The sequence below is a fragment of the Cibotium barometz genome, chromosome 22 (assembly GCF_041138505.1).
Source record: "Cibotium barometz isolate CiBa-2024 chromosome 22, ASM4113850v1, whole genome shotgun sequence".
NCBI lineage: Eukaryota > Viridiplantae > Streptophyta > Polypodiopsida > Cyatheales > Cibotiaceae > Cibotium > Cibotium barometz.
This window is the reverse complement of record NC_141067.1, coordinates 19,252,629-19,270,558: the sequence shown is the minus strand read 5'-3', so window position 1 is coordinate 19,270,558 and position 17,930 is coordinate 19,252,629. Positions and strand designations below refer to the sequence as shown.

At 47.1% G+C, this 17,930-nt stretch overlaps 1 protein-coding gene across 3 annotated transcripts in view; it reads right to left on the bottom strand.

Moving 5' to 3' along the window:
• The window catches only part of LOC147626343 (histone-lysine N-methyltransferase), a 28,316-nt gene extending 10,595 nt beyond the window's left edge, over positions 1-17,721 (bottom strand). Inside the window, exons 1-3 of one of the 3 annotated variants that reach the window (XM_086816492.1) lie at positions 17,676-17,721; positions 17,081-17,218; positions 15,615-15,664 (exon numbers count right to left, since the gene is read on the bottom strand). In XM_086816492.1, coding sequence (XP_086672618.1) covers positions 15,615-15,664; positions 17,081-17,210 — 180 coding nt within the window. In that variant the 5' untranslated portion in view covers positions 17,211-17,218; positions 17,676-17,721. Of the gene's footprint in view, positions 1-15,614; positions 15,665-17,080; positions 17,219-17,338; positions 17,533-17,675 lie in introns of those variants that run through there. The other 2 variants (XM_086816490.1, XM_086816491.1) reach the window with 2 other exon arrangements.
• Between the last annotated feature and the right edge of the window lie 209 nt (positions 17,722-17,930).

Here is a 17,930-nt window from a genome sequence, read left to right as displayed (position 1 = left end):
CGACTCCACAAATGTTTCGAACTGCAAAGAGTTCAAAAGTAGTCTTTCATGACCAGGATCCCACCGAGCCAATAGTAGAACTTCATGCCAAGAAAGGAGAATATGTGATAAAATGTGAGATGAGCGAATACGGACAGGATGAGCCGCATTCACGTGTCCGTCCATGTGACAATCCCTCCAACTCAATCAAGTGACGAGCCATGAATACCCAAGGCTGCTCCTGCAAACACATATCCTGAAAAAGCGCCCACCTACGCGCCACCATATGCAAGCGGACATCCAGTAAAGCAGCCCCACCCATTCTTTTGGGCGTCGTAATGTGATTCCAAGCTATCCATGTTTGACCCATAATATTTCCTTGCCTCTTCCAGAGCATAAACCGAATGGGAGCAACCAAACGGAGAAGAGATTTGTGCATCCAAGGTAGCAAAGGCAAAAAAATAGGAAATCATGCTAAGCATAATAACCTGAGCTACCTTAACCCTCACGTGCATAGGCCACCCTTGAGCTTTCCAATACATAAATTTATCCAAGATCCGAGCAGAAATCCAAGCAAGAAGCGCTTGGGGGTCCACATCCACACCCACCAGATACCCAAGATGACGAACAATGGCTCCTGTATGCACCACACGGCCTCGCCACCCTAATGCCTCAAGATCAAATTCCGTGCAAACAATGAGGACTGATTTTGTTGAATTTATTTTCAGCCCAGAAGCCAATGCAAAATTATTCCAAGCTTCCATTGCCCGATCTATATTGGCTTTTTCGGCCCTGAGAAACATAAAAGTGTCATCCGCAAGGGCTTGAGCAACCAATTGCTTGCCATGCGGGAGATGCAAACCAACCACTTCACCATGCGATGCCATAGCATCTAGGCGAGATAACATAGGATGAGTGGCAATGGCAAAGAAAAGAGGGCTAAGAGGACAGCCCTGCCGGAGAGAACAGGTGAGAGAAATACCATCCGAAAGTCCTCCATTGAGCATAATCCGCGTGATAGAGCCAGAGCCAAGTAAATGCACCAAATTAGCCATTTTGGGACCAAAGCCCATGGCTGTCATTAACTGAGAAAGAAAAGACCAGCTGACATGATCAAAAGCTTTTTCAAGATCCAACTGCACCATCACAATCTCTTGCTTCTTTACCTTGGCATAATCCACTCCAATTTGAACATTAAGAATATTATGCAAAATATTCCTGCCATGCACAAATCCATATTGATATGGATGAATAAGAGTAGGAAGCACCTTCTACAAGCGATTGGCAAAAATCTTTGTAAAGATTTTATACATAATACCCATAAGTGAGATTGGGCGCCATTGAGCCAAAGAAGTAGGCGAAGGAACTTTGGGCAACAAACAAAGTATGCCCAACTTCCAATCGGCAGGCATATATCCCTCATCCCAAACCCTTTGACAAATAAGTGTCAAAGGCTCTGCAAGCTGATCAGCATATTTTCGAAAAAACTCATTTGTCAAACCATCCCAACCAGGGCTCTTTCCCATGGGAAGTTTGGAGAGAACAGCTTCCACTTCCCCTTGACTAACAGGAGCATCAAGCTGAACCGCCACATCAGGGTCAACTTGATATCGTACTTCAATAAACAATGACTCCCTTGCAGCCAGGACAGCCGACGAGACATCCTCTCGAGGGGCAAGCAAATCTTCATAAAACCTGATGCAATGCTGAATAACCTCAGAAGGTTGAGTAACAAGGTTGCCTTGGGCATCCATCAGCCTAACAATATTCTCACGCATATGTTTTGATGCAACTTATCATAGAAGCGATGAGATTAACGTTAGCATCCCGCAAAGCATCAAGACGTGCAAGTAGTTTAAAGCGAACATATTGTGCTTCCTGCACCCTAGATAGCTCCTTTTTCAGCCATTCTATGGCATCCACAACTTCAGCATCCATAGAGTCAGTAAACATGAACGCCTGCAAGCCCTTTAAAAGCGACTCAAGAAGAGCCACATGCTGTTTTTGTATAGAGGCATTAGCAAGACCATAATGCCGCGCCAATTTCCGAGTGTTGGTAAGAAACACTGGCCAAGCATGATAATCAACCATGGACACTCTTGTGGAGAAATGTCGTATCAACTGACGCATATAAACATCAAAAACTTCATGCTCCAAAAAAGTGTGATTTAAGCGCAAAGGCAAGTGTCCCAACAAGCCTTTATATGCATCCACAGGATGATAGACCATTTCAAACACAAGCGGCCAATGATCCGACAAAACCTGTTTGCTGATCAACCATCATAGTAAGAACCTCTGGCAAAAAGAGATCTTGATGTAAAATATACATCCTATCCAATCTAGCATAAATGTCCCGAAACTGTTGTGAGGCATAAGTGTAACCCCTTTCATCTGGATGCAACCAAGACCACATGTCTTGTTTTAGCGACCTTGCTGCAAAAGCTTCCCACGCCATTCTCTCCGGACCATCCATTACAGAATGAGGCGACGTGGCTTGCTCCCCGGAGACACACATGTTAAAGTCTCCCATCACAAAGCTAGGATGAGAGATTGAAAGAGCACACAAGTCATTCCACAGCAAGAGCACACAAGTCATTCCACAGCAAACGGCGTGCACGAGCATTATTTGGAGCATACACCCCTAATAACCATAAAGGGTATCATCCCAAACAATTTGTATCACCAGAAATCTTCCATGAACTTCTTGAATCACAAGAGAAGGCTGAAATTGCGAACGAACAGCAAACATAACACCTGACTGCGAAGCAGGATGTCCGCTGTAGAAAACATGAAACCCCTTATATACATAGGCTTTGCCAGCCAACTTATGCTGCTTATGTTCAACTGCACACAAAACATCCCAACCATGATAAAAAGTTGCACGCCAAAGCCTGAACTGCTTTTGGCGCGAAGAAATACCCTTTACATTCCATTGTACAATTTTCATAAGCCTTCCCAGAAAAGGAATCAACAAGGCCGTGTACTAGGCCCAGGACAATCTGCCAAATCACGAACCTTTTCAAGCATTGCATTTTTAGACATGGTATTTGTGATCTCAGACTGCCCTTGGAGTTCCCGAGCACGTGCCAAAGGGTAATGACCATCCCATGGCGAGATGACCTCACCCTTCAAACCAAACATAAGAGGCAATTGTTGTTGTGCTTCTTTTGTTAGGCGACTTCTAATAGGATAGCGTTCTACTCTATCCACCCCAAGAGCCCCTGAACCCTGAGAAAGTTGGCCTCCCAGCCTCTCAATCCTGGTCTGTTGCTGGGCACCTGAACCCAAAGGGCGACGAGCATATGTATGTAAGGGTCCCTGATGAGTACGCAAAGGCCCCCGCCAAGCAGCATCTGAGAAATCCCCCCGCGGGGCAATAAATCGTGTCTTTTTACCACGTACTTCCACCCATGGAAGCTCAATCTCATTCTGAACATCCACATGTACATCCATGTGTTGGGCATCATGTAAAGGAACATCATGCTCATCTTCCACGGGCAACTGCCCATCAACGATATCCTTGGTAGCAACAACTTGTTCTTTCTTAGGACATTCGGAGACAAAGTGGCCCATCTTACCACATTTGAAACAGTGGCCAGCAAATGTATCCCACCTCAATTCATACATTAAAGGTTGCAGCCCAGCCATATTGACACGCAAATGTGTCGGCCTAGGTCTCCCAGTATCCCATAACATGCATAGACGATTTCGGTTTCTAGATGTCATTCGAGGTACCACCAAGACATCACCGATACCTCGCATGAGATCTGGTAAAACACGACAAAACATTGGTGGGAATTGTTTCACTTCAACCCAAACTGGGCAAGCCTGGCGCAACATATCTTGGTACTCTGCCATAGGCTTCCACAGAACCACATGAACCAACTGCCCATCCAAAAAGAGTGGCACCTGCTCCAAGACTGCCCTACGGGCTTCCGAAGTACGAAAAAGTATTTCATAAAAGCCTCTCGGACCATCATAAATCTCCTCAAGTGCCTCAGGCGACACCAAGCGGCCCAACCATGCTCTAAGACGAGGCAACGGCGGAATACGCCCAGTAAAGAAGAAGATAGCAGCACGATCATGAAAATCTACTAGCTGTTGTAGCAACAAAGGAGTCTCCATGCATACATCAGCCACACCATCATTATCTACTGCAGCCATTTGCACGCTATTTGCCTTCACATATTCTTGCAGAAGCTCACCAGTGATCTGCAGCAAACGTGCAAACTCCGGAGAAGGTACCTGAGAACTTTCCTCTGCATTCTCTCCAACATTCACCAGAGTGTAACTTGCATCAACATCAAGCCTTAGACGTTTTTGTTGCTCCGAGGCATCTGAAGCATAACCCACATCCTTCTCGATCATCTCCTCAATAAGATCCATGTTAAGGCTATTGGCAGCCATGCCACCAACAGCAGCAACCGGGTCATCCAAATCCATGTACCATGCAGAACACTTTTGGTGCAAACCCACAGAGTTCCTTTTTCGGACCACCACCTATTCCGCAGCACTCTATGCATCCAGGCTATTTTGGCGGTGGTTCCGTGTTCCAATCAATGACTGGGGGTTACCCTCAGGGAGGCATGGGAGCAAGGGAATTTTGGAGCTAATTTTCAGCCTGGTATGCAGGGGAATATGTATGGTGGTATGCAGCCCGGAATGCAAGGAAACATGTATGGGGACATGCAGTCCGGTATGCATAGTGGTATGTTTAGAAACATGGGGGGATCAGCAGGAATGCATGGTATGCCAAGTGTGGGAATTGGCAATGTTGACCCTATGATGGGCATGAATGCTAGGGGTAGCAATCTTGCGAAGCCACTTCCTTACGATAATCTAACGCCTATGGGTAAGGCGAAGGATTATAAGGAAGGGGGAGTTGCAGTGAAATTTGACACATTCAGCGGGGCCAAAGACAAGCTAAAGGCACTTACCTTTTTACAGCAATTTGATGCTGCTTTTTCTGGTGGAAATTACACGGAATCCTCTAAGGTGAGAAAAGCTACGACTCTGAAATAAGTCAATAGAAATCTCGGTGAACGACAAAGTATTCACCTCTCTAATTTGACTAAGCGCATCTGCCACATTATTCATAGACCCTTTCCGATAACGAATCTCAAAATCAAAATCTTGCATTAACTCAGCCCAACGAGCTTTCCTTCCTCTCAAATCATCCGCATCACACACATACTTGATTGTCTGATGATCAGTCAATACCACAAACTTGGAGCCATATAAATAATGTCTCCAAACCTTGAGAGCATGAATCACAGCATAAAGCTCCTTCTCAAGGGTTGGCCAACGAGATTGAGTGTCGTCTAGCTTTTTACTTTCAAAAGCAACCGGTCTACCATCTTGAAATAGAGCAACCCCGATAGCATAGTCACTGGCATCAGTTTCACGAACATAAGGCCGACTAGGATCAGGTATTGCTAAGATAGGTGCTTCCTTGACTTTATCTTTCAAAAGTCTAAAGGCCATATCTAGATCTTTGTTCCAAATGATAGGCTAATTGGACTTACGTCCACGACCTTTCAACAAGTCGGTCATCGGTAGTGTGAGCTGAGAGTACTCCCGTACAGATTTCCGAAGAAAAACAACACAAAACCGAGAAAAGAACGAAGTTGTTTCACTGTACGCGGTATAGGACAGTCCAGAAACTTCTGAACTCGGTCATAGTCAATGCTCAATCCATCTCGAGTGATCTTGTGTCCCAAGTAAATGATGTCGGTCATAAAGAACTCACATTTACTTAATTTAGCATATAGTCGATTTTGTCTTAAAATAGATAAGACAATCGTGAGGTATCTAACATGATCCTCAAGAGTACGACTATATATCAAAATATCATCCGGGAACACCACCACAAATTTTCCCAAATGTTCACGAAAAAGATCGTTCATCCTTTGCTGGAAAGTGGCTGGAGCATTGGTTAACCCAAAGGGTAATACGAGAAACCATACTGTTAGAAGTCATCTCCTGTCTAGATTTATACACCAAGGCCTTTGTTGTGGTTGTGCCCGCCCTTATCAGGTGTTTTATCATTTTTCCTCACTCCCCGCATTTTTCCCCTATTTTTTCCCATTTTTCTGAGGCTTGGGAGGCAGCCCTGAGGCGGCTGGAGGATCAGTAGCTGGCCGACTGCCTGGACATCAGTCGTGGACCTCTGTGATGCTGGCCGACTGGATGTATGCAATCGTGGGCTTGATCTGCTGCTGCTGGCCGACTGTTGATGCAGTCGTGGAGGCCTCTTCAGCAGGCCGACTGCCTACCTGGGGGCATATAAATAGGCCCCCAACCCCCATACCTTATTTGTATCATTTCTCGAGACCTTCTTGTGTATATCAGAGCAGAGTTACACGCCTACATCTCTCTCTCTCTTGTGCTGTTTTTTCTGCCTGCGTTTTTTTGCTCTTGTGTTCCCAGATCTGGTCATCATCTCCGCTGCGTATTCTGACATGGTATCAGAGCCTAGGCTCTAGATAGGTCTTGGGATTAGTGTGAGCAAGAGGGGGACTGTTGTGTGGCTGATTGGTGGACTGTTTTGGACTGTTCGGGAAGAGGACAAGCAAGAGGACGGCGGGCTGATTTGCTGGACAGCCACTTGCAGGTTTTAGTTCTTCTTTGTTCCCACCCACCCACCCTTTTCAGAGTACATCCCCGCAATGGCAGATCTGTTTGAGATGCCGAGAGACATGTGAAGATCCCGACACTCCCCACGTTCCCGGTGGACCATCAGTTGGACGGGAGCAACTACGGCATATGGAAGGTTATGATGGAATCTATTCTGGAGTCTTACGACCTCGCTGATTTCGTCGTTGTTGGTGTTCCACGGCCGAAAGTTGAGGAAGGGGAGTTACCGTCGACCCGAAAGGACCGGGAGGCCCAGACACAGATGTGGGATCATGTCAATGCCAGGGTCCGTTCGTTTATTTTCCTCAACTGCACACCGCAGGTAATCAATCATGTAAAGCATATGACGCTGGCCAGAGGTATATGGCAGCATTTGGCCTCACTTTACAACAAGGTATCGCCCATGAAGAGGATCTCCTTGGAAGTGCAAATGCGGGTTATAAGCCCTGCAAAGTCGTCGACGATGCGGGAGCATATTAACAAGCTGCAGGCTCTTCAGCAGGAAGTTCTTCAGGCTGGGAAGGAGATATCGTCAGAGGACATGGCCATAACGTTGCTGTCACATTTGCCCTCTTCTTACTCAGCATTTTACTCCTCTTTGATTACCAGTGGCAGGCTCAGCACCATCACGTGGGAGGAGCTTGTGCCCATGGTCCTGGACCAAGAGGAACGATTCACGAACCCTCCTCAGGGTGGAGGTTCGGAGGCCTTAACTGGCCAACGGTCGAAAGGCCGTAACTCGGGCAAAGGAAAGGCTTCATCAGAGAAGTCTTCTGAGAAGAAGTCCGACACTGACCGCGAGAAACTGAAGGCTGAGAGGACCTGTAATGATTGTGGCGAGAAAGGCCACTACTGGAGGCAGTGTCCCAAGCGGAAGACCGATAAGGGTGAAGACTCCTCAGCAGCAATCATGAAGACTCCGGCTTTTGTGCACCTAGAGGTGATGGACATCGATGTTTCATTTTCTTCAGGCAGGGAGGAGATTGGAGGACTCTCCGCAACGGATACTCGGGAGTGGATTCTCGATAGTGGTGCTTCCAGGCACATGACTCCTTCCCGTTCCGGTTCACAGGATCTCTGCAGGTGTTCTGGTCATATTCTTACTGGTGATACGTCCACTATCCCAGTTCACAGTGAGGGCACGATGGAGATAGTTCCCGATGGCAGAGGGGGGAAGCATTCCTCCCTGGTGTTGTATGTTCCGGCACTTGGTTTTCATCTGTTGTCAGTGCATCAGGTTTGCAAGACTGGCGTACGGGTGGAGTTTGATGAGCATTTTGTGCTCTTCAGGACAAAGCAACAGGCCAAGTGGTTTGGGAAGGTGGAGTGGAGAATGGAGTTTACAGGCTTTCAGCACTCTCTCTCCCAGGTCCTCAGGTTTGTGATGAGTGACCGTCTGGTAATGGCCACTTAAGTGTGGATATGCTGCAGGTGCGGGCTTTCCGAGACCAGGTGGTGGATAGCTTGCCAGTAGTTGGCAGCAGTTGGCAGGAACTTTCCAGTACTGATGTTGGTAGTTCTTGTGTTTGTGAGTCAGAGAAAGCTGAACACGTCACTTATGCTCTGATTTCTCGTAGTGTTCGGGACAAAGAACTTCTAGTTGTTGAGGATGTTCTTTCCACGGGGACCTTTCGGAAAGCTAGGCAGGTAGGTGGCAGGTGCTTACTTGCAAAAGGAGGTGATTTCTCCAGGCTTTGTGGTTCCGAATTCAGAGGGGGTGGTTGACAGGTTTCATCAGGTTTCCAGGACTTGTTTGTGCACCGTAACAGGTGTTGATCCTTGTGAGCAGTGTGATGTCTCTGTGACTCAGAAGCTAAATGGTTCATTGATCTGGTTGATGGACACCAGTTTGGACGAGAGCTTCCTGATGAGGCAGTTGAGCTCATGGTTGCAGATGTCTCTTTGGGAGGCAGGATTACGTTTCGTGTGGTTTCTGCGACATGCGAAGGATCAGGGACTCTTGTACACAGGAGGGGGATTATTGGATGGAGTCCGACTCCACAGTTAGAGTGACTCGGTTTGGGGAGGAGATCCGAACACGACGAGATCTACTTCAGGCCCAGGAGCAGTTTTACGGAGCAGGAGGAGGTTACATTGCAGGTTTGGGCTTCCACTGGAGGAACCCATGGTCATCCGAGGCACTTTGTTCGTGAACAGATCGTTGCTGATGACATCTTGCTAGAGTTCTGTTCGACGAAGGACAGTACGGTGGACCTCTTCACGAAGTCGCTCTCTCACGATTTGCTCAGGCAGCACCCCAGCTCCCTGTGGTTGGTTACACAGCCAGGAGCTGGGAGGGGGTGTTAGAAGTCATCTCCTGTCTAGATTTATACACCAGGGCCTTTGTTGTGGGTGTGCCCGCCCTTATCAGGTGTTTTATCATTTTTCCTCACTCCCCGCATTTTTCCCCTATTTTTTCCCATTTTTCTGAGGCTTGGGAGGCAGCCCTGAGGCGGCTGGAGGATCAGTAGCTGGCCGACTGCCTGGACATCAGTCGTGGACCTCTGTGATGCTGGCCGACTGGATGTATGCAATCGTGGGCTTGATCTGCTGCTGCTGGCCGACTGTTGATGCAGTCGTGGAGGCCTCTTCAGCAGGCCGACTACCTACCTGGGGGCATATAAATAGGTCCCCAACCCCCATACCTTATTTGTATCATTTCTCGGGATCTTCTTGTGTATATCAGGGCAGAGTTACACGCCTACATCTCTCTCTCTCTTGTGCTGTTTTTTCCGCCTGCGTTTTTTTGCTATTGTGTTCCCAGATCTGGTCATCATCTCCGTTGCGTATTCTGACACATACCTAGTTCGAAAGGCGGTTCTTTCGACATGCCTTTCATGAATACGTATCTGGTGATAGCCAGTACATAAATCTATCTTCGTGAAATATTTCGCTCCTGCTAACCGGTCAATCAGGTCATCTGATCTAGAGAGAGAATAACGGTTCTTAATTGTCAGCTTGTTCAATCTCTTGTAATCTATACACATTCTCCAGGTGTTGTTCTTCTTTCTTCTTAAGCAACACAGGTGCACCCCAAGGTAATTTACTTGGACGGATCTAACCCATCCTCAGATAATCTTCGAGTTGTTTAGCCAACTCATCTTCCTCAGCTTGGCTCATCCTGTAAGGTGGAATACTAACAGGATGAGCACCAAGGATCAAGTTAATACGATGATCTACTGTCCGTTCAGGTGGTATACTCGATGGCAATTCCTTAGGAAATACGTCTTGAAACGAATCAAGTATCTTCTATAATTCTTTGCTTTCAAACACACTTAATTCATTAGCATCCATGGAAGGTATGAGAAATGAAGAAAGTGGAATCAACACACAATGAAAAGCGGTATACAAAGAAGAATCCATTATATTTCCAAAAATCAATTGTATTTACAAGAGGTCCATGAGAGGGATGTATACAATCACCTAAAATACTATACTGGGTGTCCTTATGCTGAAAAGAAAAAATATGACTAGACCAATCTATCTGGACTTGAAGAGTCTTAAACCACTCAATCTCTAATAACAAGTCTACATTTTCTAGGTGCATAACATAGCATTCCAAAGTATCTTTGTAGTCCTGAATCTGGATTGGAAGCAACTCCACCTTTGATCCCATACTTGCCTTCCCGCAAGTACGCGTACCTCATAGGTATGATCGCTAGGTGTTGTATCAAGACTCAATTTCTGCACAAGTTTGTAGTTAACAAAGTTGTGTGAGCTGCCAGGGTCTAGAAGAATGTGAATCTTATGGCCATTCACTTCTCCATAAACGCGGAGAAGATCATGCAAGCCAAATACTTTAGAGTTGAACAGACAATCAGAACAAGTACTAGGGCGAGAAAGTACAGTAACTGACATACCTGTCAAAGATAACTGGTTAGCTGCCTTTGGCTTGGATCCTGCGTTGGTCTTTGCATCCTTTTGCTTTGGTTTTCTTCGCAGATAAAACAACGTCCTTCCTTCTTGAGCTTTAAACCCCTAAGAAATCGTTTCTTCTTCGCTGGTGTTGAACTTGAATTTCGAAGGTTGGTCCGAAGACTTTCCTTCAGTCGTGTTAACCATAAGTGAAGAGAACTTTCGTTTATGCTTGTTCCCGTGCTCGGTAACGAGTTTAGACTTGGAAGAAACCATTGTATTATCATAGATACGAGCTAAATAAATGACTTCGTCCAATGTTTTGCATTTGTTATTTTTAACTTGTAAACGATGTGAGTCTGGTAAACCAGCTACGAAGAACCCCAAAAGAGTAGTGGGATCCATAACCAAGCAACAACATTATAATCATCCTCTTTCTTGAGAAATTCTTTCTTGAAGACGTCTTCGAATTGTGCCCAAGTCGTTGGCTTAGGGTTGAGTTCCTTCCACCAAAGCAAACCTTTGCCTGAGTATGACTAACCTTGGCCACCCTTTTATAGGCTCTTGGCCGGTCATCGGTCGTCCACACTTGGACGCCCGCCCGTCCATACTTGGGTGCCCGCCCGTTAGTCTATCCCTAACTCAGCTCGCCAATCAGCCTGCCTAGCTCCAAGCTTCCCCAAACCTCGAAGCTAGTCTTGTGTGCGTGTAGCATACGGTAGATACACACTATGCACATGACAGTAGAGGTCAAGCTAGGAGAGGTGTCATGCCTCCTCAGTTAGATCTTGGAAAGCCTTCAAAAGCCTTAAACAAGATCAAAGAGATGCTAAGTCTAACACCTTAAAGGGGGCAGTCCAAGGCGAATGATTGTAAGGATAAGCCTAGTGAGGGAGCCTTGGTGCCTTGCCTCGCTCCTAAAGAGCAGCAAGCCAAGCAAGCCGCTGGGCAATGTTACTATTGTAATTCCACTATTCACTTTGGGAAGGACTTCCCAACAAAGAAGCCGAAGAAGAAGAATGGAAAAGGCAAGGAAAAAGCTTCTTCATCCACAACAACAGTCTCAACGACTCCAACAGTGCAACCAGCATATTATTTGGGGCTAGACTTAAACCTAGGGAGTCTAGCATGGTCATGGTGGGGGATCCAAATGGAGCTATGGTTGGGAGGTGAGCTACCGGTCACAGTTCACCACACCTATTGGTTTGTGCACGTAAGTTCATCTTGCAAGAGTTGTTCAAATCACATTGCCCCCAGAGAGAGCAACCCACCCACCCACCAAAAAAAAAAAAAAAAGCCCACCCCACCACCTTTAAGCATAGCATAGTCACAGGGGACGGCGGGGACGGTGCCTAGGAACGCTGGGACGCCGACACGGGACGGCGCAGGGACGGGGACGAACGGGGACGGGGGGACGTCCCCTGACGGGCGTTTCAAACCGGGGACGGCGCAGGGCTGTCGGGGACGGCAGATAGCCGTTGCGCCTGCGTCGCCTGCGCCCGTTTCTGGCCGTTGCGCTTGCCTGCCGCGTGCCTGCCATTGTAGCCGTTTATGGCTGTTGGGCTTGGGCTCTACTAGCCGTTTATGGCTGTTGGGCCTTGGCCCTCTCTCTCTCTTGCCTATCTATATAAGAGCCCACCTCTACAAGGCTACAAGCTGCCACACACAAGTTCATTGCTCATTGCTCAAGCTTCTTGAATCTTCTCTCGAGTCTCTTCCAACTTCCAAGTTCCAAGCTCTAGGGCCTAGGCTCTCACCTCTCCCTCAAGCCTCTTGAGTCTTCCAACTTCCAAGCCTCTAGGCTCTCTCTCTCTCTCTCTCTCTCTCTCACTCCTCAAGGCTCAAGAGTCAAGCGGCAAGCCATCTTCAACCATGGCATCCTCCTCACGTGCCGGGGCTTCTCGTAGAAGGACAACGGGATGGACATGGTGGGAGGAGGTAAACTACACCACATCCGTTCATGGAGGCGGTTCTCGGCCATGGGTATGCAAGCTTTGCCCGTACCGGCGAACGGGTGGCGCCGACAAAGTGCGAGCCCACCTCTTGCATGAGAGTGGGCATGAGGTGAGGTTTTGCACGAATGTCACGCCCGAGAAGAGACGGGAACTTCTTGACAAGCTTAGCGTCTACGAAGCGGTCGAAGCGACAAGAAGGACACCACGAGTGGCCATGGATCCCGCGACGATGGGGAGAGGAACTCAAGCCTCTACCATGGAGTCATGTGGTGGATCGGGATCATGCACACCATCACCTTCGCCATCAAGTCGGAATGTTACTCCATCCACGACACCGGCACCCTCCATCTCCACGGCCTCTCAATCATTACGTGGCCCACGGCGACAATCTACACTTGGGGAGAATTGGAACCCCAAGTTGAAGGAGGAGGTGGATATGGCGGTGGCCCGCTTCTTCTTCCACAACCACATTGCCTTTCAAGCGGCTAGGTAAGTGCAATCGATCATTGCCAATTCATCATTCATGTTTTCATCATCTTAGTCTCCTTCTCATTAGTAAATTACTTTCTTGAATAGGTCGGAATACTTCAAGGTAATGGTTAAGAAGATTGGGGAGTATGGCTCAACCTATACGCCCCCCTCATCCGAGAGCTTGCGCACTACATTGCTCGACAAGGAGAAGCGCATTGTAGAGCAAGCGGCCGACAACACAAAGCGGCAATGGGAGAGGAACGGAGTCTCCCTCATTGTGGATGGATGGAGTGACACCCGCAAGAGGAGTATTCACGGCATGGTTGCATATTCCCGTGGAGAGATGTACTTCATCTCATCTCATGATGCATCCGGCACTGGGAAGAGCGCGGATGTGCTTGCGGCGGAGTGGGCTACCACCATGGAGATCGTTGGCCCCGAGCATGTAGTGGGCTTTGTTGCGGATGGGGAGCCTTCCAATAGGGCGGCGGGAGCTATTCTCCAAGGTATGTATGGACATGTCACGGTGTCCTTTTGTATGGCTCATTGCCTAAACAACCTCCTCAACGACATCGGGGCATTACCATGGATCAGCCCGCTCATTGAGGAGGCCAACACCATGGTCTCCTTTGTCCTCAACCACCAAAGACTTCGGCATGAGTTCAACAAGAGGTCCTGTCTCTCTCTTCTCAAATATTCCGACACCCGGTTTGCCTACAACTTTCTCATGTTGGGCCGGTTGAAGGATTGTAGTGGTGCTTTGAGGGGCCTTTTCCTTAGCGACGAGTTTGTCGCCATGCAAGAGTCCCATACAAACAATGGCCAAGAGTGTAGGCTACGGGCGGATGACGCCTCTTGGTGGGAGCGTGTAAAGACCACAGATGCTATGGTGAGGCCCATAGTCCACCTGTTGAGGATTGTAGACGCTATGCAACCATGCATAGGCAAGGTCTACGAGGCCATGGATCGCATGATAGAGAAGTTGAAAGACTTCGTGCCTGACGAAGACAGATACGAGGAGATCCATGCCTTGTGTCTAGGAAGGTGGAATTCCTACTACTCTCCATTGCATGCAGCAGCTTATGTGGTGGACCCAGAATTCCAAGGCAACAAGCAGGAGAGCGACCGGGAGGTGAGCGCTGGATGGAGGATCATCTTGGATCGTCTTGTGCCTGATGCATCGGTTAGGCGCAAGATCAGGGACCAGCTTTCGATGTACAGGTCGTTTCATGGCTCCTATGGCTGTCATGATGCACAGGTTGACCGCTCCAAAGTTGGTGCTGCTCTATGGTGGGAGGACTTTGGTTCAGATGGACCGGAGCTGCAGCAGCTTGCCATCCGCATACTTAGCCAGGCCGTCAGCTCCTCTTGCTTGGAGCAACTTTGGAGTACTACAGCCACATTGCCTCTAGGAAGAGGAACCGACTCGGGGTAGAGCGTGCCAATGACCTTGTCTTCGTCAGCACGAACTTGCGAATGCTTTGCAAGAGCATGACCAAGAAGGCAGATTCCTTCACCAAGTGGGAGATGAGTCAACAAGAAGAGCAACGGGAGAATGAGGTGCAAGAGCAGTATGCCAGTGAGGATGAGACTGAGGATGAGCTTGATGCTTCTTTGGCAGCCGCACAAGCTACCCATGACCATGAGGCGAGCACTTCACGTGGATGATCATTCATGGATCATGATTCATGGGCCTTACTACTTAGCTCTAGCCTCTAGCATCTAGTCTTCAGCACTTTTTTGTCATTGACTCATTTGAGTCCGTCCTTGTATTTTGCCTCCTTAAGGCTCCTGAGTCCTGACTCTTGAGTCATGACTCATTTTGTATCTACTTAATTATTAATATGACTCAAAATCTTAGCATTTTAGTGTAAATTTGTGCTCATTTTGATGTGCTTCCAAAGTAGAATAAGTGCAGAGTAGAAAATTTTAAAAAAAAGTATTTTTTGAGTGCCGTTCCCTCCCCCGTCCCCGTTCCCTACTTATGGCCGTCCCCCGTCCCGTCCCCGTCCCCCATCACCGTCCCCCGTCCCTTGTGACTATGAAGCATAGCTTTTCCCGGCCATAGTGATTATTTAGAAATAAGTATGCTTCCCTGCTTTATTTATTGCCCCAAGCAAGGCCTTGGCCATGCTCTAGCCACACTTGGACAATGGGCTCTAGTGGTATGGAACGCTGGGGTTTGGGCGAAAAGTAGGTCGTGGAGTTGATCTAGCCTCTAGCTCGGGGGGTGCTCCAAATGGAGCTATAATTGGGAGGTGAGCTGCCGATCACCACACCTATTGGTTTGTGCACGTGAGTTCATCTTGCAGGAGTTGCTTGAAGTAAGGAGAGCTCTCACAATGCCACAGAGATTCGCCTCTACACTATGGCCTGCATATGGCAAATTACAGGCTGTGGAGACTCCGCACTACGTGACCATCATTGTCATTGCTTCATTCAAAGGAGCACAAGCACTTGGACAAAATACACTAGTTACAGGATTTTTTCAAGTAGATTTTTTGTTTCCCACTAGTTCAACATCCAGCGCCACCCCCTCCCCCTCTTAAAGCAGAGCTTTTCTCCATATTGTACCTTTTATTGCATGGCAAATGAAGCATACATAGAGAAGGTATGCTAAATGGTTAAGATATTTTCCAAACTTAGGGAAATGCTCTTCCCACGCTGGTAAAAACAAACAAATGTATTACAAAATTGAATCAAAACCACATAACTCACCTCAAAGGCATCATCTAAGCTTTCACTCATTGGAGCAAATGCTTCTAAACCTGAAATGAATATACCAAATCACCGGCTAAAATCAAATTGGTTAATCATAAAATCACAATATGCACTCCTAGGTAGCAAAAAGCCAATAACTGGCTGGTGAAAAGAAAGGATGCAGACTCATCCACATACTTGACCTTCAAAACTGCACATCTTGCAAACAGTATACATAAAAAAATATCTTGTCATTTCTCTCAAAAAGGAAAAGAAACTGACACCTCAGTCTTAGCTTGAATGATCTCATAGACCCATGTTGTCTTTAGTAAAGGGTGAAGAGGGCAAGAAAGAGTTGGTTGGCATGAAGGCCCCCACATGGAAAAGGCTGGAAGAGCATGAAATGTGCATACAAACAGCCCTAGCTCATGATGAAGTGCCTAAAAACTGCACTGGAAGAGACCAATCAAATTATGGCCACAAACACCCAGGGGCTGAGGAATGGCAGTGAGGCAACCTCCCAAGTGGATTGTAGTTGTCAAGAAGCAAAAGGTGGCAACCATGCCACAACAGAGTTCTATCATGAAAGCAACAGTTGAAGAAGAAAAGCGCCAGAAGAGCAAAGAGCTCAACATGAGGGAAGTTGGCCTCCCAAAAGGCCCCACGCCTAAGGATGATGGTGCCACACTATGCGTGAAAATGGGAGATACATATACCCCCTTTGTCGATGCATGGCGAATGGGGAAGGATGTAAGGAAGGAACAACCCCTCAAACTACAATTCCCTGACCAAGCATCACGAGTCACGATTCCCAAAAAGGGTGGCTCTTTGAGACACCAAGATTTATCTAGGAGACAGTCTTACACCCTCGCAGGTGGGGCTTGCAGGACGGGGATGGCCCAGGTGATGGAAGCCAAGAAAGTAGGTAAGTGGGCACTCTACTGTGATAAAAGCAAAAAGAAGGTAAGTGGGCACTCTACCATGATGGCAAGGTCATCATCAAGGATAAACGGCCCACATGACAACACGGGGTAAGACAGATGATTGAGGATGGCAAGATGGAATTGGAAAAGAACCCTATGGTCAAACACAAGAGGCTTCACAGAGACTTAATACACATGGAGCTATTATCTTTTACACAGAAACCCATCAAAGCCCCAAGAGAGGGATGCCCGACATGGGAATCAGCCTTCAAAGGACAGACACGGTGTGCGTGGCTCAAGAGGAATAGCAAGCTTGTTTCGACCTCATTTGAGGCAAACAAGCTGACATCACCATTTGGATGCAGAATGCCAGCCACCATCATTCCGCAGACAGGGAAACCCAGTGCATGGTCATCCCCATGACCATTTTGTAGTCCTTCACATGCACTCTAATTGCCCATAATACATGAGTATAACCTTAAGATATCCGGAAGCAATACATCAAGCAGGCTTTCCTTTAGACATAAAACCAGGAAGAAGTAAAGGGATCCAAAATAATACCGGAACTTGAAGGCGTAGAGACCTGATCGTGGGATGGGCTAGCGAGAGCTTGGATACATGGGGGTTCCTCTGAAAGATCCTGCATCAAGTCGGCAACCGACAAAAGGGGCCCACCAGTTGCCTTCCCCATTTACTCCTCTACAAAAGCAATCATATTTTGAACAGTTCAAGATGATATGCATAAAAACGAAGAGAGAGAGAGTGAGAGAGATCTGTGCAACGAAAATGCTCAGAAACAAGCTGAAGTGCTAATTTAACCTGTGCGCGCAGGGAGGGAGAGAGAGAGAGTGTGTGTGTGTGTCAGAGAGAGGACCTAGCCCACTGTGTCGAACGCTCACAGCACCTACTGCTTTCCTTTTATAGGACATTCACAAGTAGGTCACTCTCTGCATTATGTTTTTGCTGTGTGTTATTATATGAATGTATCTATCTATCTATCTATGTATGTGTATATATAGGCAAGAATGTGTGTGAGTGAGTTTGTATATACTTGTGTGTCTTTGTACATGTGTGTATGTGTGTGTTTATGTGTCTACTCTTTCATATCTTTGTGTGTCTCTGTCACATTCACATGCATTTTCTTTGTCGTTGTCACGTGCACAAACACAACCTTCTCTCACACATACACTTGCACATGTATTCTCTCTCTTCTTATATCTCACATCGCTCCATAGGTAATAAGAAATGAGAACACCAAAGGTAATGAGAAAAAAGTGAGTGACAATATTTAAGTGAACACCAAAGGTAATGAGAATACCAAAGGTGTGCAACATAAATTCACCATAAAATGAAATAACACAAGCACATATCGATTTTTAAACATTACGTTTTTTGCGACAATACATGTCCT